This window comes from Aricia agestis, chromosome 2, assembly GCF_905147365.1.
Source record: "Aricia agestis chromosome 2, ilAriAges1.1, whole genome shotgun sequence".
Taxonomy (NCBI): Eukaryota; Metazoa; Arthropoda; class Insecta; order Lepidoptera; family Lycaenidae; genus Aricia; species Aricia agestis.
The window spans coordinates 4,814,470-4,834,193 of record NC_056407.1 but is presented as its reverse complement, the minus strand read 5'-3'; the positions used below and the strand labels follow the sequence as shown (position 1 = coordinate 4,834,193).

Below are 19,724 nucleotides of genomic sequence, written 5' to 3'. Positions count from 1 at the left end.
ATGAATTGTAGTAGGTAAAGTCAACTTGCCCCCCCCTGCGCCATCGGCTGGCGACGCCCTTGACTATAGGGCTATATGCTGCCACATGTTTCACGTTGATGTCACGTGACGTAAATAGACACCAAAAATTTGACCGGAAGTGAGGGGATTTCTCCGACTTCCGGCCAATTTCAGATGCGAAAGTCGTCTGATCCTCGCTTGGCATATATTTTCCGACCGTGTGCCATGCATTTTATATTGATGTCACGTGACGTAGGCATTTTCGGACCGGGCTCACGGACTATAGTGAGATATACAGTGTGTAACAAAAATAAGTGATAATACTTTAGGGTGTGTACGTGTTCCTTGTAGAGAGTTCACTGTGAAAGTAGCAGATCTGAAAGACGAAACTTTTTTTTCACTTTTGTATGGGCAAGGGCCCGAGGGTCACGAGTTTCCCCATACAAAAGTGTAAAAAATGTTTGGTCTTTCAGCGCTGCTACTTTCACAGTGAACTTTCTACAAGGAACACATACACACCCTAAAGTATTATCACTTATTTTTGTTACACCCTGTATATATCCAACAGATTAATATACCCTTTCTATACCTGTTTGTTAAGGATAGCTCCATAAAGTAACGTTAATTACTATTGATTTTGTGAACATAAGGCGCAAAAATAAAAATACTAAAATAATCGTAGCTCAGCTCCGATATTACTTAGACCAATTTTTATTACTAATAAAGGTTTCTCTAATGTAGTGCTACAACATAGTATTGGTTTAATCCCTGGCCGCTGGAAAAAAAATGACGCCACAGGTCCATACAAAGTTACTCAATGCCCTTTGTAAGTACTTAAATAAAATCTATAAAAAATATATAAAATCAGTATGTTTAAAAATATTACTTAGTGATTCACCAAGGACCTGGACCCAGCCCAGGGGGGGCGTCATGACCCTCATGACCCCCCCTGGATCCGCCCTTGCTTCGCTGTCTGTCGGTCGGTCTGTCACTATGCAGTATCTCAAAAACCGCGATGGCTAGAAAGTTGAAATTTTCACAAATGATAGTTGATTTAGAGGGGCTTATAAATTTTAAACAATGTGGTATGCATAAAAATATATTTATTAATAACTACTTATACATACATAATCTGAAATTACAATATATTTTAGGAACTTGAGTTTTTTGTCGTACGTAATAACGTTTTTGAAACAAGAAAATAAAAGTTGAGGCAGAAACAAATCCTTTTCATATAAAAGCTCTCTTAAAATCAAAAACATAGGGAAGACTAGGGAAAATTATTTTAAACCCAATTTCCTGCTCACATCTCCTATTTGATACAATATCTTGGCAATAATTATGTTTGAACTTTTACTATGGCTACATGAATCTGTTACAAGTTACAACCAAGACGTTGCCAAAATAAAAATAACATAACGAGTAACGACACATAGTAAATGATTCGCGATCATATTAAAATAAAAGCAAAAACTTAACTAACCATTAATCGGGTACAGAGAGTGATGTGGCCCTAAAAATTAAAACAGAGTTCTAGAAAAGAGCCGTTTATTGCTGATAACTTGCTCTTGCCTGAGATTCGGTTAAATGATGCGCCTTAAAACTACTCTCCGTTAAACGTTACATATTTTATTACCGTTATTAAAAAGAGCTAAGTACCTACTTACATTACGTCACGATCGCATCATAATACAAGAAGAAGTCTTAACTACATAGGGAGGGAAATTTAGGTAAAATTTAACATATTATAGTTAACGTTAAGTTTCACAGTTTCAGTCTCCGGTTACAGTCTTTATTTTGAGGGTATAACAACTTTAAATGTAATATTAAAAAAAAATTATCATGTACTAATTACAGAAATACACACAACAACAAAACATAAAGGCGCTCATCCACTAGGAGCATTCGCGTGTAATGTAACATTACATATTTGAGCATAACATCAGTGAAGGAGGAGAACCGAGCATTACAATGCGCACTTTTTAATGATGCAATGTGTAATATCTGTATACAACTTGTAACATCAATGCGCTCAACTTGCTATGGAATGCTCAAAGTCGAATCTATAACTCAGTCATACGACGTAAGGTTTTATTCTAATGTAATGCTCAACGACTCTTTAACGTTACAGTACACTGTACACGTGAATGCTCCCGGAGAGGGAGCACCTTAACAGCAATAGAAAGTAAAGCAATTGCAATTTGCAGCATTCAAATTTGACTATTCCGAACATTCTTTGTAAGTTACTTCTTATAAATAAAATTAGCATCATCGATTATTTCATCATCGTCTGATTCAGATTCTGTGCCATAGTGACTGCTTTTAATAATATGTTCCATGGACTTTCCGTCTAGTACCTCCTCATCTGAAGAGGTATCGATACTATCAAAATCGTATGTTATCCATTTTTTTATCGTGCCATCTCTTGTAAGGAATAACCATTTTTTGTTTAGAACTTTGCTTAGCTTTAGTAAAATGTACTGACCTTTGTTTGAATGGAAACACTTATGAGTATCAATTACTGCATACAAATCTATATCGAATCCATAGGTAGTATCGTTAGCGTTAGCTTTAAATATAATCTTTCTGCTCTCTACTTTAAGTACATAGTCTCCCTCCACAATAAGTTGAATTTTAATGATAACATTTTTCTTATTTTGCTTCCAGAGCACTCTTGGCCGTCTGAACTCTTGGACACTAGTTATAAAGTTTGGTTCTGAGCTTTTTTCAGAATTTCTGTCAGATTTACTTGATAGGGTTGACGTCAAATCATCAGAATCTAGCTCAATTATTTTCGAAGGATCATTCACATCAGCTAGTTGCGTTTCTTTTGCAATTCTTGAATCCTCTTTTTTGACTTTCGCAAAATCATTTTGTTTGTTTTCAATTGCAGGAAGGCAAGTTCGTGTTTCTTGCATCATTTGTTTAAATGCCGGTTGAAAAAAGTCCTTAAATTCTTCAGTCATGTGGATATTCCATCTGTCTGAATCGTCTGATTCCTCGTCAGATCCAACTAATGGCACGGATCGTATCGGCTTTGCCATTATCGGATTTAAAGATGTGTTACTGTCCGGTTTAGAATTGTTTAATGGAACTTTTTCCCAATCATCTTCGTCTTCGTCAACAGAATCACCAGTATCATAACGAATCACCGAAAAGTCTAAATTATGAAGATAGTGAATTTCCTCAGGATTTTCTCTAGCCAGATTTAAATCAATCATTAGTTTGTTGATAATGACATCGTCATCGGTATTAGTATCTACTAGTACGACATTATATTTTTTGCCCTCAGTAAATTCAGCTTGGCCCTTTGTGAAGTATTTAACATAAAGTGGTTTCATGTTTCCACTAACATCCTCCAAACAATTATCCCAAAGCCAGTTTACGCTGAAATCCGACCAGTGCTCTCCAGGTGGGCAAATACCTATCAATCTACATTCAATAGCTTGAAAGGGAAGTTTATTTATAATTTTTTCTGGCATAGAAACTAAATCACTAACAGGTACCGCCCTCCAATCACCATAGTCAACAAAAAAGCACTTCACTTTGTCATTATTCAATAAGTCATCTACTCTGGCTCTCTCAAACGTACCGTCGTCTGGAAACTTAGCCAGAATTAGGTCTCCTTTAGCAGCTTTTGTTAATGACACCATATTGTCTTTTACGTATGCTTGTATTTCTTTGGCTAAATCAGTCATACAAGATACAAACTTGTCCAATCTAATGAAAAAAGTATCGGGATGAATTGCCGAATTAAAGTAAACGCACGTTAAATCATCAATATCTAAATACGCCCAACTAGCTTTAGGATGTACTTTCGTATCGAGTTTTATACGTTGTGGTACTTTTTCGTCTTGAATTAATTGTATTCCACTTAAAACACAAAGACCTCTTAATTTTTCAATATGATCAGTGTTAGTCTTGGCATGTTTCCCGAGGAGCTCTTGAATAATATTACACTTCACGACAGTTTTGTTCAAAGAAGTTAAATCCTCACAAACTTCAAGATCATCTATGAATATAGTATTTCCAATAATTAAACTAATATTACCTCTGAGGTATAGACTTTCATCTTTTTCGATGATTTTCTTTACGTGTTTTAGTGCTATTTCGGAAAACGTGATATCTTTATCTAACGGCTGTATATTTGCAAGTCTCACACGTACAGTACCAGTTTTAACGTTTTTAATTTCATTTGGCAAATAATATAAATAAATATCACGAGATGTTTCCAATTTTTCTTCATCTATAAGATTTACAAGAACATGATTAGGATTCCCTTTTTCGTATCTATTTAATATTTTAATCACTTGGCACCGCACAAAAAGATTTTGTTTGATTGATACCGCACAAATATCTCCTACTTCAGGAATACCATGTAGTTTTCTCTTAGTCTCGTTGCTATAATACATACTCATTTTCATCGAGAGTAGATTGTAAGTTTGAGGATATTTTGTAGTTACACCATTTAATGTATTAGATAAAAGTCTAGCAGAATATGAAATAGCGGATTGATAGTGAAGTATTTTAAAGGCAACAGTACCCTTCCCTTGTAACCACTCTAACGGCATGTCATGTTCCTTAAACATTGTATGACGTCCCTGGCAATTATACATGTCTGGGCATTGTCCAAAACCTAGGAGGTTATTGCAAATGGGAACCAATAGTTGAGCTTTACGAGCATCTTTCTCAATTAAAACTTTGTCTGATATAGTACTTAGAACGTCAGGAAGGGTATCTGTGCAACGTTTTAAAAAGTTTATAATCTTTGGGAGCTGTTCAATATTTGTCTCATCTAACATAATTTTTATGTTCACGTTGATGCCATCACTCCTAAATATAGACGGGTAATTATCGTTTAACACAGAAAAGCGTTTACAAAACATAGAAAATAATGTTGGCAAGGAATAATGTAATAAGTTATGAGCATTTGTGATATTCATATGAGTCAAGTTATCATCGCAGCATATTAGTAGTGGTCCAATTAGCGGATCATTGTATTCTGTCCAAGAAATATTTAAATTGTATAAATCTTGTACAGTCATAGTAGTATCACATGACAGAATATATCTATTAGATTTATTTAAAGCCACTGTAAGAATTTTCACTTCCTCATCTGACCTACACACTACCACAGTCCTTTTAGAACTATCTGTTTCCATCAAAAACTTAAAAACTAAATTAATTTTCTCCTCAGGTTTAAGGAAAGTGACTGAAGTATTAGCTTTAGAATATAGGACACATTCTTGATAGGCACCTATGCATATTACAGTGTCCGGCGCTCTTTTCGCCAGTGGTCCCATAAAATCGCACCACACCCTCGACGCAAGGATGAATTGCACTTTCAATTCTTTGAGTGCTCTGCTTTTCATCATTTCTACTATTTTAATGAAGAAATATTTAAGCTCATCGATATACACTTCCGCAAGGCGCTCGCAATCGTCGAGTACAAATGAACAAAGGCGGCGTAAGTCTACACCGAGTTCCTTGACTTTTAGTAACCTAACTAAAGCTGGAGGTGTGCAGATCAACAAGTCACATTTATTCAACAAACGCGTTGCCACATCTAAATCATCTACCCCTGCATAACATGATACAATTTTTTCATTATTTAAAAATGCTTTAGCTATTTTTTCTACATGTGTCACAGATTCAGCTGTGGCACATACTATAATACTAATGGGACCCACACTATCATCTAAACTCTGACTATAATCAATTGCCAAGCGGCACACTGCTGGCAAATAACCCATTGTTTTCCCACTTCCCATAGGACTTATCATGAACAAACTATAACCTCTTAAAATAGTAAACCATGATATTGATTGCAACATCATTGGATGTTTGAAGGACATATTTTTTAAGGCTAAATGAATGTTGCCATCAAAATTTACATCTCTCATTTCATAAACAGGTTCAATGCGCTTGTTTAGTTTTGAATGTACCATTAATATTGGAGTAACAAGCTTATCAACAAAAACCGATATATTTGGGTCTGTGTTTTGAAATGGATTTACATGATTTTTTAATTTAACATTTACCATTTCTTCTTCACATACTTTTTCTTTTACTTGACCACCAACTAAACCTAATGCATATTTTTGGTTAATTCTATCAATTACCTTATTATCTTCATCTTCATTCATGTCACCTTGCTTTGATGTGTTTTCAGCAACAGAATTATAATGGCTGGAAGTCTCAGAACATTTAATATTTGATGTATTCGAGTTGCAATCCTTGTTTCTTTTACTCTGTCTCAGCCTTTTTTGTAGCAGTAAAGAACTTGACGCAGATGAATCATTTGGAGTGCTAGAATCAACAGAATCGCCCTTCTGAGATATGATTCTGTCAGATTTACTACCTTGAGGTGCCACATTCAGGATCTTTTTCAGGAAATCTTTGTTATTGAGCTCAACATTAATTTCTGACTCTGTTTCACCTACTTTTGCATTAAAATGATCATCATCAGGATTTTCAGTAGTAGTTTTACGATGTGGCATGTTTTCCTCAAATTGTTCAGGTATATTTCTCACATATTGTGTTGGATTAAGGCCAGGTGGTCCATACACAAAACCAAGCTGCTTGGTATTTTTAGAACTCTCCTTCTCCTTAACAGGCTTTTCTGAAAATATTAAAAATACTTTATATTATTAAATACAAGTAGGCAGTCAGAAGAAAATAAATAGTGATTATAAAACTCATTTATTTTTTCAGATTTTTTTAACCCTCCGTGCACCACGTGGGGGTCTGACAAACCCCAGATGTACAAAAATTTTCATAACTTTTTTATTAATCGCGTGACTTTTTTGACGCTCTATGTAGCTGGAGTTAAGACATTGCCTTACGGCAGTAGTTTAGGATTTTCTTCACCGATGCAACGAACAGACGTACACAAAGTGTGTTGGGGTCCCACAAACCCCACATAGTTCAGGACGTCGTTAAAAAGTTGTATAGACAGAGTATTGTGAAATGAGAAAAAATCTATTTTTCTCGCATATTTGAATTCATTTCGATTTAATAAGCATTCGTGGACAGGTTAATGAACAAATTAAGTATGACTTTCATAGAAGAAGATTTTAAAAATCACAAAGATATAAACCATGGATACTAAGAGGTTTATCCAAGCGGTTTCACCAAGTTCTTGGCAAAGCAGCCCCTGGACCACCAGAAAAATTATCAAGATCAATAAAGAAGTATTCAGATTATATCAGGAAGATAAATTAAAAACTCAAATACGGTAATACAATAATATACCTATTTGCTTACACATACCGTGCCCACTTTCATTGTAAAAAATGTACTGATTTCAACTTGCCTGAATATCGTGCAGACTGATTATATTAAGTTAATATTATTTAATTTGTATTCCTTATATAGTTAGTTTTAAATTTTAAAGCAGTACGGGAAATAAAAGGTAACTTTTCAATTGTGGGAGCTCACCAAAAAAGAGTCTGTTTTACTTGGTAAAAGATTACTAAATTTTCATTTTTGGGTGTATAGGATTAAAAATAGGAGTTATCTCAGTTAGTATCGTTTTATATTACAATTAAATAGACAAAAAACAGTTATTTTAAATAAAATGAACAAATAAATACAAATTACTCATTGCTTGCCCAGATAAGTCTTGGGGTTTGACAAACCCCACATGGTGCACGGTGTAACTTTTATTCACGTGGTGTACGGAGGGTTAAATATTTATTTTTGGTTTTATGGAGTTATGATACTTACCCCCTTTTTCACCAACTACCTCTACTGCTTTTTTATTACAGTTGCTTTTAGGAATGTCCTCCTTTGTTGTTATATTTTCTTTGTTTGGTTTCTTATAGCTATTAAGTTTTTGAAATCTTAAACTAAGTGCACCTTGATTTTTATGATCATTTTGATCAGGAACATAACAATCTTTTTGCTTTTCCTCTATAGCCAATTCAAAATCATCAACTATTTTGCTATGACATTGAGTGGAATTGTGGTCCAAAAATTTCTTGATACTGTTGTAAGTTTCCACTGTATCAGGATCTTTATTTTTTTTTGCATGATGCAGTTTTCTTCTTAACAAATCGGAAGATATTCGGCTATCAGATGAACCATCCATTCTACAAATGGCTCTCCCAAGAGACTTATCATCAACATCTTTACACAAGCTTAAGTCTTTCATTTTACTCTTAAGAACACTTCTGATCTGTAAGCTGTTATGCTTCTCAAGATTTGACTGCGTCAAAGCTGATTCAACTTGCTGAGAGCAGAAGAACACGGACATTTGTGTTTTTAACACTTTATCCCACACTTCTTTTGGTATGCCTTTTGATTGAAAGAAGTTAACAAAATGTTTTATAACATCTTGTATTTTGGTATTAGACAATTTTGTTTTTATTTCACCTCTGCTGAGTTTTTTATGAAAATTACATACATCTTGATAAGCTAAGCTGGACTTTATTAATTTCTCAGACAAACTTTTAATCTTATCGCCAGATTTATATTCCACTTCTCCATATTTTTGTATGTTATTGTCAAATATAGAAACCCTGAGGAGAAACAAGAATAAATTTAATACTTCGATCGCAAATTCTAGGAAATGCTTTTGTATTCTATAATTGTTGTCGCGATCACTGGGGCTCTTATGGGGCTTGAAGAATTAAAACAAATAAATATTGAGAAATATTTTATAAGATTAATACCTCAATCATGGGAATCACAGACACAATAGATATTCAATTGAGGAGCTGGCAAACAAAAGCTGATTAGTCTACGAGAAAAAAATTCAGTGGTTAAAAAACTCGTATAAACTACTAGTACTACTACTACTGAACTATTCCGGTTTTGTTTGAAAATGGTCTTTTTAAAGCCTTTTTACTGGTTTTGATTGAAATAATGAACAGAAGAGACACAGATGGGTCAAGAGAAGACAATTCGAAAAAAATTACTTTTGCACACTGGTGGACTTGTATGGTTTTGTTCGCCAGCTCCTCAATTGAATATCTATTGTGTCTGTTATTTAATTGTTATTATTACCTATAAAATTCAAAATATTTTGTATCGATAAATATAATAATTTATAGCATAAAAAGAACATGAAAAATAACTTCAAGGTTTACTTTCCTATAGAATCCCCCATGGGTTAAGGAAGAAGAAAGTCATTAGAAATAAATCAGGGTGTAAACAAGCTTAATGTTGTTACAGAAAAATATTACCTCCTGTCTATGTGAGTAGGTGTAAACCATATTTCAGTGCTTTCAGATGTTATTTTCTTGATAAGAGAAGTTGCCGCCGGCACCCAATCTTTACATTTCAATGTTTCCAATGCATTATTCTCTGCGTTTATGGTTATTTCTAATGGTAAAATACCATATAAACCTATTTGATCCAGCAAAAAATCCTCCTTGAATTCACATTCCTTTAATTTAATCCACATCAGATGTGGATGGTGTATATGTACTATTTCAATTTTATATCTATCCTTAGACATTTTACCTCACGTCTTCTTGACTCCAACAGGAAATATTAACTTTATAGCTTTCGTCAACTGCTAAAAACTGCAACTGCCTAATACAAAATACGTTTGGAAATTGAAAAAGTTTTGCAGGAAACCGTAAACATTAAACAGAGAAAACACCAGTGTTGCCAACAGTCAACACGACTCTCAAAATTTGCTAAATTGCTGTTAAAATTTTGCCAAAATTATGCCATTGATGCTAAAACTTTTCAAAGTCTAACAAAACGTTATTTATATAATTTTAAATCTTTAGTGATTATTAAAGATTCATGATTAAATAACGTTTCATAACAAAATCTCAATTTATTTTATGTTTTATTCAATTACGTTATCGAACAAAATATTAATATCTTGTTCTTCATCGATAGCTGATGCTGATGATACATGTAGTAAACGTATATTATTAGAAGATTCATTGTCCAAACTATAACCATCTATAGCTCTCCTTGGTAGTTGGTACGGTACCTATAGAGCGCAAAACGTTATCCGGAAGTCGGAACTGAGTTAGAATAACAGCATTTCCTTGTCCTCTCTAGGCCGAATTTGATGTTTGATTTTTACTGACAAACAGTTGCGAAGTTTTAACTACATTCATTTGGCTGAAAACGCGTTCCATTTCGGCGTTAGAATGTGGTAGTGAATAGTGATAAATAATGAGTACAGTAATAAAATATACTCTTTTCAGAGTAAATATTATTCTGTTTTAGAACACACGCTTAGGAATCACAGATTACTAGTATATATTTGTTAGGAATTGAGTCGGATCGTTTGTTTCATGGTATATTTTTATTAAATAATTATAATATGCTAAAAAATATGCTACATGCTAATCAACAAATAAATATGCTAAACAACGTAAAAATATGCCAAAGGACAATGCCCAAAAAAAACCCATAGTTGTTAAAATAATTTATGTACAGCAAAGTAGAGCATAAATAGTAGATTGAAAATGTGCAATTCATTTTTTTCTAAACCATAACCGAAACCGATAATTTGAAAAAATAAATCTGAGATACACAGTATGGTATCTACTTCGAATCAAATAGTTATTTCCTTTGTTTTTGTGATCTTTCTCGTGAAAGCGATGTTGATAGACTATAATGTACAATAAAATAGAAAAAAAATCGGCCAAGTGCGAGTCGGACTCGCGCACGAAGGGTTCCGTACCGCTATAGAGCGAAAGTAGGGAAAAATTGTTTTTTGTATGGGAGCTCCCCTAAATTATTTAATTTTATTTTAATTTTGCGATTAAATATTAAAGTACACAGATAATTGAGGATTTCGTAAAAAAATCATGTGTCTACATAATATAGCCATTATAGATTAGGAGCCAAAAGGGCAAAAAATCACGTTTTTTGTATGGGAGCCTCCCTTGAATCTTAATTTTATTTAGTTTTTAGTATCTGTTGTTATAGTGGCATCAGGTATACACAATCTGTGAAGATTTCAGAAGTCTAGCTTTAGTGGTTCTTGAGTAAGAGCCTGAAGACAGACAGACGGACAGACATCGAAATCTCAGTAATAGTGTCCCGTTTTTACCCTTTGGGTACGGAACCCTAAAAAAGTATTATATATAATATATATTATATTTTAAGAATAAACTAAATCACAAGTGGCTTCAGTCTACATCCTCTATCGGTTGTATCACGGGGAGTGCTCTAAGAATTTGTTCGGAATCATACCACCTGCAACTTTTCGCCATCGCTACGCAAAAAATATACCATCCTCATCACTTTGATGAGTGGCAGTCTTCCACCGTGCGTTTTTTGCGTAACTTTCTGCTGTGCACTGTAAAACTCTGAAATAAACTGTCACTATATTTTCAATACGACCTGCAAACCTTCAAAGGCCGGCAACGTACTTGCAGGCTGCAGCTCTTCTAATGTTGCGAGTGTCCATGGGCGACAGTATAGTCGCTTTCCATCAGGTGACCCGTTTGCCCCCTTATTTTATAAATGATAAAAAAACGACCATTTAACCGATATCGTGTACTTAATAATCCTAAAAAAACAGTACATATTGTATAAAGATCATTTTCTATCCCAAACTAACATTCTATACTGTCAGATATAAAAGTGATAAATATTTAAACATTAAATTCATAAATACATAATTACAACACTGTACATCTGTATTAAAAATGTTTTTATTACGTACTAATCGCCACACTTTCGTTTGTAGCATCGCGTCGTCCTGAATATCATATAGATTCCTATAAGAAAAGTCAATTAGTTACGATCGTTTTTAAAGTACTCGGTGATTGTTTAATCCAAAAAGGACATTGTATTTGGGATACAGTATAAGTAGTCTACTATGCCACATATAAATGGTTTCAATCGATTACGGGGATTTTGGTCCATACATTTTTGGGCATTCACCTTTAGCATAAAATGTGCTAAATTGGCAACACTGGAAAATACAGATTACTAGAAAAGCACAGAACAATCAACAAGTGTTGCCAACAATAGTTTTGTAATGAGCACAGATTACTAGAAAAAAATTATTTTTTTAATAAGTTTTTAAATTTTATAATAAAAAATTTTGCATCTTAGCATCTCATCTAATGCCGGCACTCGACATAGGCGAACGCGTTGGCCAACGCGTCTGCGGACGCGTTGGCCCAATGTGTAGAACGGGCGTTCGCGCGTTGGCCGTAGGTATTTAGACGTTGGCCGACGCATCTGCGAGCTTGCCGCGCGGGTCGGAAATGTCGGCAAAAGATCAAAGGACATTTGTCGCAAGCTTCGCGCTCCATCCACACATAGGCCGCGCGATCAGTTCGCCCGGAGTGGCGATGAAGAGTGCACGTTTCCTTCTTGTGGCGAGTTAACATCTAACTTGACGAAATGGCGAACAATATGAGTATCGAGAAAACATTTAAATTTATTGGGCCCTATGGGTCTATACAGACGGACCGCATTTCAACTGCAATCCAACCGCAAATTGCAGTTGAAGTGCAGTTTGAATGCAGTTGACACGACTGCAATAGAACTGCAAACCGAACGCGCAGTCAGATTGCAGTTGACTGCAGTCGTGTGAACTTCATACCGACTGCATCCAAACTGCACTATCCCACCCACCCGCACGCTCCGCTCTCCCGCGCATGGAATCAGTAGTAGTGCAGTTTGGATGCAGTCGGTATGCGGTTCACACGACTGCACGCCAACTGCAACTGAACTGCAATCCGACTGCGCATTTGGTTTGCAGTTCTATTGCAGTCATGTCAACTGCATTCAAACTGCACTTGAACTGCAATTTGCGGTTGGATTGCAGTTGAAATGCGGTCCGTCTGTATAGACCCTATCAGAGTAAAAACTGCCTGTGGAACCAAAAATCATATCAAAAGTTGCAAAAAAAATAAGGTTATTGGACATTCTATTTTCCTCACGATGTTTTTAGGGTTCTGTACCCAACGGGTAAAAACGGGACCCTATTACTAAGACTTCAACGTCTGTCTGCATTTCTGTCTGTCCGTCTGTCTGTCTGTCCATCTGTCTGTCCGTCTGTCTGTCTCCAGGCTGTATCTCAAGAACCGCTATACTGAGCTAGATTTCTGAAATTTTCACAGATTATGTACCTATATCTGTTGTCGCTATAACAACAAAATATACTAAAAACAAAATAAATTAAATATTTAATAAATAATAAATATATATTATTAATTATTTATCATGATAATTATAATAAGTAATAAGTAATAATTTTTATATATAATAAATAATAAGTAATAAAAAAATTAAATTATTTTAATATTATAAAATATGTAAAAGTGAGTTTATTTCTTTGTTTGTTACGTTTTCTCGCCTTTTACTTATTTATTTCGAGAATACCCTTTTAAAACTTTTTCTTGTCCACATTTACAAAGTAATTATAAGCTGTGAATAAATATACAGCTGCAGCTGTTAGCGACTCAACATCCATTTTGAATCCGTCCGCACATTGGCGCGATCCAAAGCATACTGAACGACCTTCCTATGTGTGGATTACTCACAAACGCCGTTGCAAGCGCACTGCCAACGCGTCTGCAGACGCGTTGGCCAACGCGTTCGCCTATGTCGAGAGCCGCCATAAACCGAAACTGATAAATTTTTATATTTTTGCATTCTTTATCGTTAGGTCTCAGGTATAGGTCCACAATAATTTTTGTTAGGTCGCCTATAGTTTTTTTAATAAATATTTTTTTAAATTTTGCAAAAAAAAATTAACAGAATAATATGGTGCCAAGAAAAAAAAAACAATTATGTTGTTAAAAGTAGTCAAAAAGGTAATTTTTCCGAAAACATTTTCACTTTTTATTTACCTAAAGCGCTTAATCCACTTGTCCTATTTAGGAAGTCTTAGCTAGGATCCAGATGCAGCAGAATGCAAAAATATAAAAATTAATTAGTTTCGGTTGAGATGAGGTGCTAAGATACCATTTTTTTTTGCAAAATTTAAAAAATTATTTATTAAAGGGGACCTAACGAAAATTATGGTGGACCTATACGGACCTAACGTAGACCTATCGATTAAGGTCATTTTGATTTCAAAAATCCTTTGATGGGGTGCTAAATTTGTGCAGGTTACATAACTGAAAATCGAACTTTGAGTTTTAAACTTCTTCTTCGTCTTTTTTATCAACCAATCACAGTCAATCTTGCTTAAAAATTGTACAGATTATCCAACTTAGTTTAGGTGCTACGTTTAAATTTGGAACCCAATTTTTTTTTGTTCGAAAGTTTCACCCACCTGCACTCCCAGATGACTCACAAATGTCTATGCACAAAGATATACTCATAGACATAATATATACTGTCGTAAAGACCACCTGACAACTCGAAAATGCGTGACCATTTTTGAGCTGTCAATGTGTGCGTGGGCTAGTGATGTATATTTTACTATCGATAGTATAGTATTTTGCTATCGATAGTTTAGTCCGTTCGAGTTATTTTACCTGAGTTTCTATAAGAAATAAATAATATGCAACTTTGATAGATTTGTATTTCAAATTAGGTATCATAAATTTTAATTGGCAAAAAAAGGTGATGATTGAAAAGTAGATACACATTTTCTTTTGGAATGATTTTTCAATCGTCGGATATGTTATGACATGAGGTTCTTATAGGGGTAAATAATTTACACTTAACACATTATAAAGTTACTTATTTATTACTCAGGTAAAATCTATCTGGTAAATCAGTCCTTACATTGAAAGTAAACGTTGAAAGTAAACAACACACATAGTATATTATATTTTATTCTTAAATTAAATACATATTATAAAATATCATAATATTTTATTACAATTATTTTGAACCGACTTCCAAACAGGAGGAGTCTAGACGTTCGCCTGTGGATATATTTTTATGTATGTTCAACGATTACTCCGCCGTTTATGAACCAATTTTCTTTCTTTTGCTGTACATTGTATTGTTCCGAGTAGGTATCATGTTCACAAAAGTGGTGGTCTGGTGATGGAAACAATGAGAAATCGAAGTGACTCCTTGATATTCAAATGGGAACATATGGTCCCAGAAAACGTTCAAAATCTTTCGATTAATAAATTTAAAAAAGTAGTCAAAGAACGTTTTGTGCCAAAGCCAAAATGATTTCATAATTGATGGCACATCTTGGGAGTAGAATGCTGAATGACTGCTTGCAAGGCTACTTCTACATGACTTACAATTATTATGTATCTATCTATGTTTACATTGTATAATTTTAAGTTACAGCATTGTAAATTTTGTTTTAAAAGATAATTTTTTTTCTCACTTTTTTTGGTAAAAAGTGGGCGTGCGAGTTTCTTACGCCGGTTCTTCTCGTCGGCTTAGTTACCGAACCGGTGGTAGCCACCATGTATTCTGAAAATATATTTTATTTCAGATTTGTTCAGAAATAAAGCAATTTTGATTTTGATTTTTTAAAACACCAACTGTAAGTATAGAAAACGTTAAGGACAGCTAAAATGAGTAAAATTATTATTTTTAAACAAAAAATTAAAACCGACTTCCAAGGCAATGACAATAGTAATATTATACTTAAATGAACTAAAAAGTATTAAATAATTCTTATTCTGTACTCAGTATAATTCTGTTCTCAATCTTCATTATTTTGCAATCGGTACCAGCTAACCTAATCGCCAGTTCTCTGACAGAATAGGTATAACAGCAACTTATATACTTAGGACTGGTACCGACTTCAAAATTATGAAGATTGAGTACAGAATAAGGATTATTTAATACTTTTTAGTTCATATAAGTATAATCTTAAATGAACTAAAAAGCATTAATTGCTTATAATTGCTTATTTTTAATAATTGCTTCAGTAACAAGTGCAACAGTATGTCAAACTTACTGGCACAAATAAAGTTGGGATAGCTCCTTTAACCAAAATAGTATTTATTCTAATTTTTCTTTAAAAATTTTCAATGAAATTTTTGCTACATATTGTTGAATTTTTCTTGGGATTCCAACCAACACGCCCAATTAATTTCAGCCATTTTCCTCTTATTAGAGGATCTTGAGGGAATCTGTAAAACAAATGATTATGATATATAAATATAAACCTTCCTCTAGTTTTAGAGTCACTCTATATTATAGTAGTTATATTATATTAGCTATATTATAATATACTATTAGTTAAAATAAGATAATATGTCCTTTTAGTCCGGCCGCACATTATCCGAATTTGTGATCACTAAAATTCGGACGCCCTGCCCCGCTCATACATTTTGACACGTCAGAAATTCTTTTAGTATGATGGGTCTGCAACAAAATGTATGAACAGAGTGCGTTCCGCCGGGCGTCCGAATTTTTCTGATCAGAAATTTCGGATAATGTGTGGCCGGGCTTAAGGTGATAAATATAAAGGTAAATGATTTTTATTTTAGATTTATGTTATTGTAAAATATCGATAAGCATATCGATAAATTTGATTCAAGCACTAGCGTATATGTAAGAAATTTTGATGAAAAATTTTTCTTCAAAATTTGTGTAATATAGGAACAATAGTACCTTTAGTTACGCAAAATATGAAAGTAAAAGGGAGGATTCACAATATTTTATTTGAAATAGAGAACTAAAGACCAGAATATAGCAAAAATAAACACATCGTAGCAATTAGGACATGAAGATTAATTACGGGTGAAATGTATATTTTTCAGAATTATTCCTATGATTTACACTGCAATCACTCACAGCACAAGTTATTACTGTTATATATAATAGTATTTGTTGAAAATAACATACGATTTAAATAATAAATTGCAAATACCGAAAGGGCATAAAAACGATTGACGACTTTTGACGACCTGTCAAATAAAAGTTGTTACAATTTTCATTAGACTGCCTCTCTCTTTTCATCTTGTATTAATTCCATAAAGGATTTTCTTCTCTCTCGCACTCTTTGTTGGTCTTTAGGTATATATTATGTCTATGGATATACTAGTTTAGGTGCGTCAAGAATGTCTAGGAGGCGAAACTTTTTTTTTAAGCAATAGCAACACTCTTTTGACATTTGTCCCTTTGTTGTATCAATACTCTATGACATAAAATTTACAAAACAAAGATTTTCAATTTGCTTAAATTTAGTTTTACAATGTGAAAACAACATGTAACTGTGATTAATATTAATAATTAAAGTGAAAGACGTGTCGTAGTGCTGAAAATTTGAAGATTTTCATTGAAGAAAAATAGTAATACGTGAAAATATCACTGAAATTCTCGCGTCCACATTTCCGATTCTGATCGCACAATCTCCATAGTAGCAGGTAATTAAGCGTTTTGTTTTATCAATTTTATTTGTTTATTTTTTTGTATAATGCAATTCTAAGTAGCCTGAGTAAGTATTATGTGGTATAATAAAACAACAATTTTACTTAAACCTTATGTTTACGTAAACAATGAACTGTCAAAGAATTCTATCATATAACGCGCCTAACAATGATTGATACTTTGACTTAGGTGCTTTGCGTTTTTAGACGTAGGTATATAAAATTCTCGTGTCACAGTGTATGTGCTTAACTCCTTTAACACTTTGATGCAGCGTAATATAATATTATAATTATTACGTTTTATGTTTGAAGGTAGCAGAAAAAGCGTTTAACGAAATAACCGAAATGACTGGGAGAATTTATGCTATCATTTTGAAACACTGAAAATAAATACAAGGAGTGGGAATTAACCCTTTATTAGGATATCCTAAATTCAATATTGAAGAGCTGATTAGTGAAGATGAAAGTGCCTCTTCACTGTGACACCACTGCTGTAACTACATGGACCTAGAAAGTGGCGATGATTCTGTTTCCGGCTGCATTGTAGAATATTATTTGGATGATCATATTTTATTAAAATAACAAAACCCTGTTTTTCACTTATTTATTTTTTGTGTTTTCTTAAATAAGTAGTTCCATAATAAAAAAGGAGTGAGCTTCTCTCAGCTCTCACTGGTCATCAAAGTAGCTCTGCAGCTCTCAGGGAAAGGGTACTTAAATAACAGGTGTTATAAATTCATAATAATATGTAGCACTAGTGACTAGATGTCCCTGTGAACTTCGTGTCACTTATATACCACTAAAATTAGCCACATCAGTTCAACCGTTTAATCGAGTTATTGCATTTTTATATAGTCCGTCAAGGTTAAAAAGTGGCAACATCGTAGTGTCATTTCTTTTTAGGGTTCCGTACCCAAAGGGTAAAAATGCAACCCTATTGCTGAGACTTCGATTTCTGTCCGTCTGTCTCCAGGCTGTAACTCAAGAACGGTAATAGCTAGAGAGTTTAAATTTTCACAGACTATGTATTTCTGTTGCCGCTATAACAACAAATACTAAAAACAAAATAAATTAAATATTTAAGGGGACTCCGATACAACAAACATAATTTTTCAAACATTTTTTGCTCGGTAACAATGATGACAACAAGTAGGCACTTGAAATTTTCACAAAGGCCATAATTATAATATGTGTTATTTAATAATCCATACTAATATTATAAATGCGAAAGTATCTCTGTCTGTCTGTCTGTCTGTCTGTCTTGCTTTCACGCCAAAACTACTGAACCGATTGCAATGAAATTTTGTATACAGTTATTCTAGAGTCTGAGAAAGGACATAGGCTACATTTTGATGTGGGAAAATATCTTATTTCCATGAAAATTTCGATGAAAATGAATTCGCATTGCGCGTGGCCAGCGCTCATCCCGGGGGTCCTGGGTTCGAGTCCCGCAGGCGGAACAAAAAGTTTTCAATTTTCCTGGGTCTTGGATGTGTATTAAAATAAAATTTCAAAAATCTTAAACATATTTTATGTATAATATTATAAAAAATCCAGAAATATATCGATGGAATGAACATTTTAGTTCTAATACGATTCAACAGATGGCGTTTTATTTTTTACTTTATTGTAACATAGAACTAATCATACTTATTAGTTAGTATGTTTTTGTTTATAGTTTTTAATACGTTAGAATATGATGTTTAATCCATACTAATATTATAAATGCGAAAGTATCTCTGTCTGTCTGTCTGTCTGTCTGTCTGTCTGTCTGTCTTGCTTTCACGCCAAAACTACTGAACCGATTGCAATGAAATTTTGTATACAGTTATTCTAGAGTCTGAGAAAGGACATAGGCTACATTTTGATGTGGGAAAATATCTTATTTCCATGAAAATTTCGATGAAAATGAATTCGCATTGCGCGTAGCCAGCGCTCATCCCGGGGGTCCTGGGTTCGAGTCCCGCAGGCGGAACAAAAAGTTTTCAATTTTCCTGGGTCTTGGATGTGTATTAAAATAAAATTTCAAAAATCTTAAACATATTTTATGTATAATATTATAAAAAATCCAGAAATATATCGATGGAATGAACATTTTAGTTCTAATACGATTCAACAGATGGCGTTTTATTTTTTACTTTATTGTAACATAGAACTAATCATACTTATTAGTTAGTATGTTTTTGTTTATAGTTTTTAATACGTTAGAATATTATCTATACTAATATTATAAATGCGAAAGTATCTCTGTCTGTCTGTCTGTCTGTCTCGCTTTCACGCCAAAACTACTGAACCGATAGTAATGAAATTTTGTACACAGATAGTCTAAAGCCTGAGAAAGGACATAGGCTACTTTTTAACTGGAAAAAGGGGTTGTAAGGGGGTGAAAATGCGTAAATTTGGTCAAATTAACTTAGTTCCAAAAACTTAAAACAGATGGCGCCAAGAGTCCCCTAGATCGCGCTATTGCTTGCTCATATGTAT

At 33.8% G+C, this 19,724-nt stretch overlaps 1 protein-coding gene across 1 annotated transcript; it reads right to left on the bottom strand.

Annotated features, from left to right (window-relative positions):
• Nucleotides 1-1,139: 1,139 nt before the first annotated feature.
• Nucleotides 1,140-9,593, bottom strand: LOC121740007 (putative ATP-dependent RNA helicase TDRD12). Its single transcript, XM_042132676.1, has 3 exons — nucleotides 9,189-9,593; nucleotides 7,729-8,522; nucleotides 1,140-6,622 (listed from the first exon to the last, which is right to left on the bottom strand). Exons 1-3 carry the CDS (start codon nucleotides 9,461-9,463, stop codon nucleotides 2,244-2,246), a joined length of 5,448 nt encoding a protein of 1,815 aa, XP_041988610.1. The 5' UTR covers nucleotides 9,464-9,593; the 3' UTR covers nucleotides 1,140-2,243.
• Between the last annotated feature and the right edge of the window lie 10,131 nt (nucleotides 9,594-19,724).

Excerpts from the sequence above, each read along its gene's own strand:
- LOC121740007 (XM_042132676.1), bottom strand. The coding sequence starts at position 9,463 with ATGTCTAAGGATAGATATAAAATTGAAATAGTACATATACACCATCCA. Across the intron at positions 8,523-9,188 it reads CCTACTCACATAGACAGGAG|GGTTTCTATATTTGACAATA; the intron begins GTAATATTTTTC and ends GTTTCTCCTCAG. Across the intron at positions 6,623-7,728 it reads GGTAGTTGGTGAAAAAGGGG|AAAAGCCTGTTAAGGAGAAG; the intron begins GTAAGTATCATA and ends TAATATTTTCAG.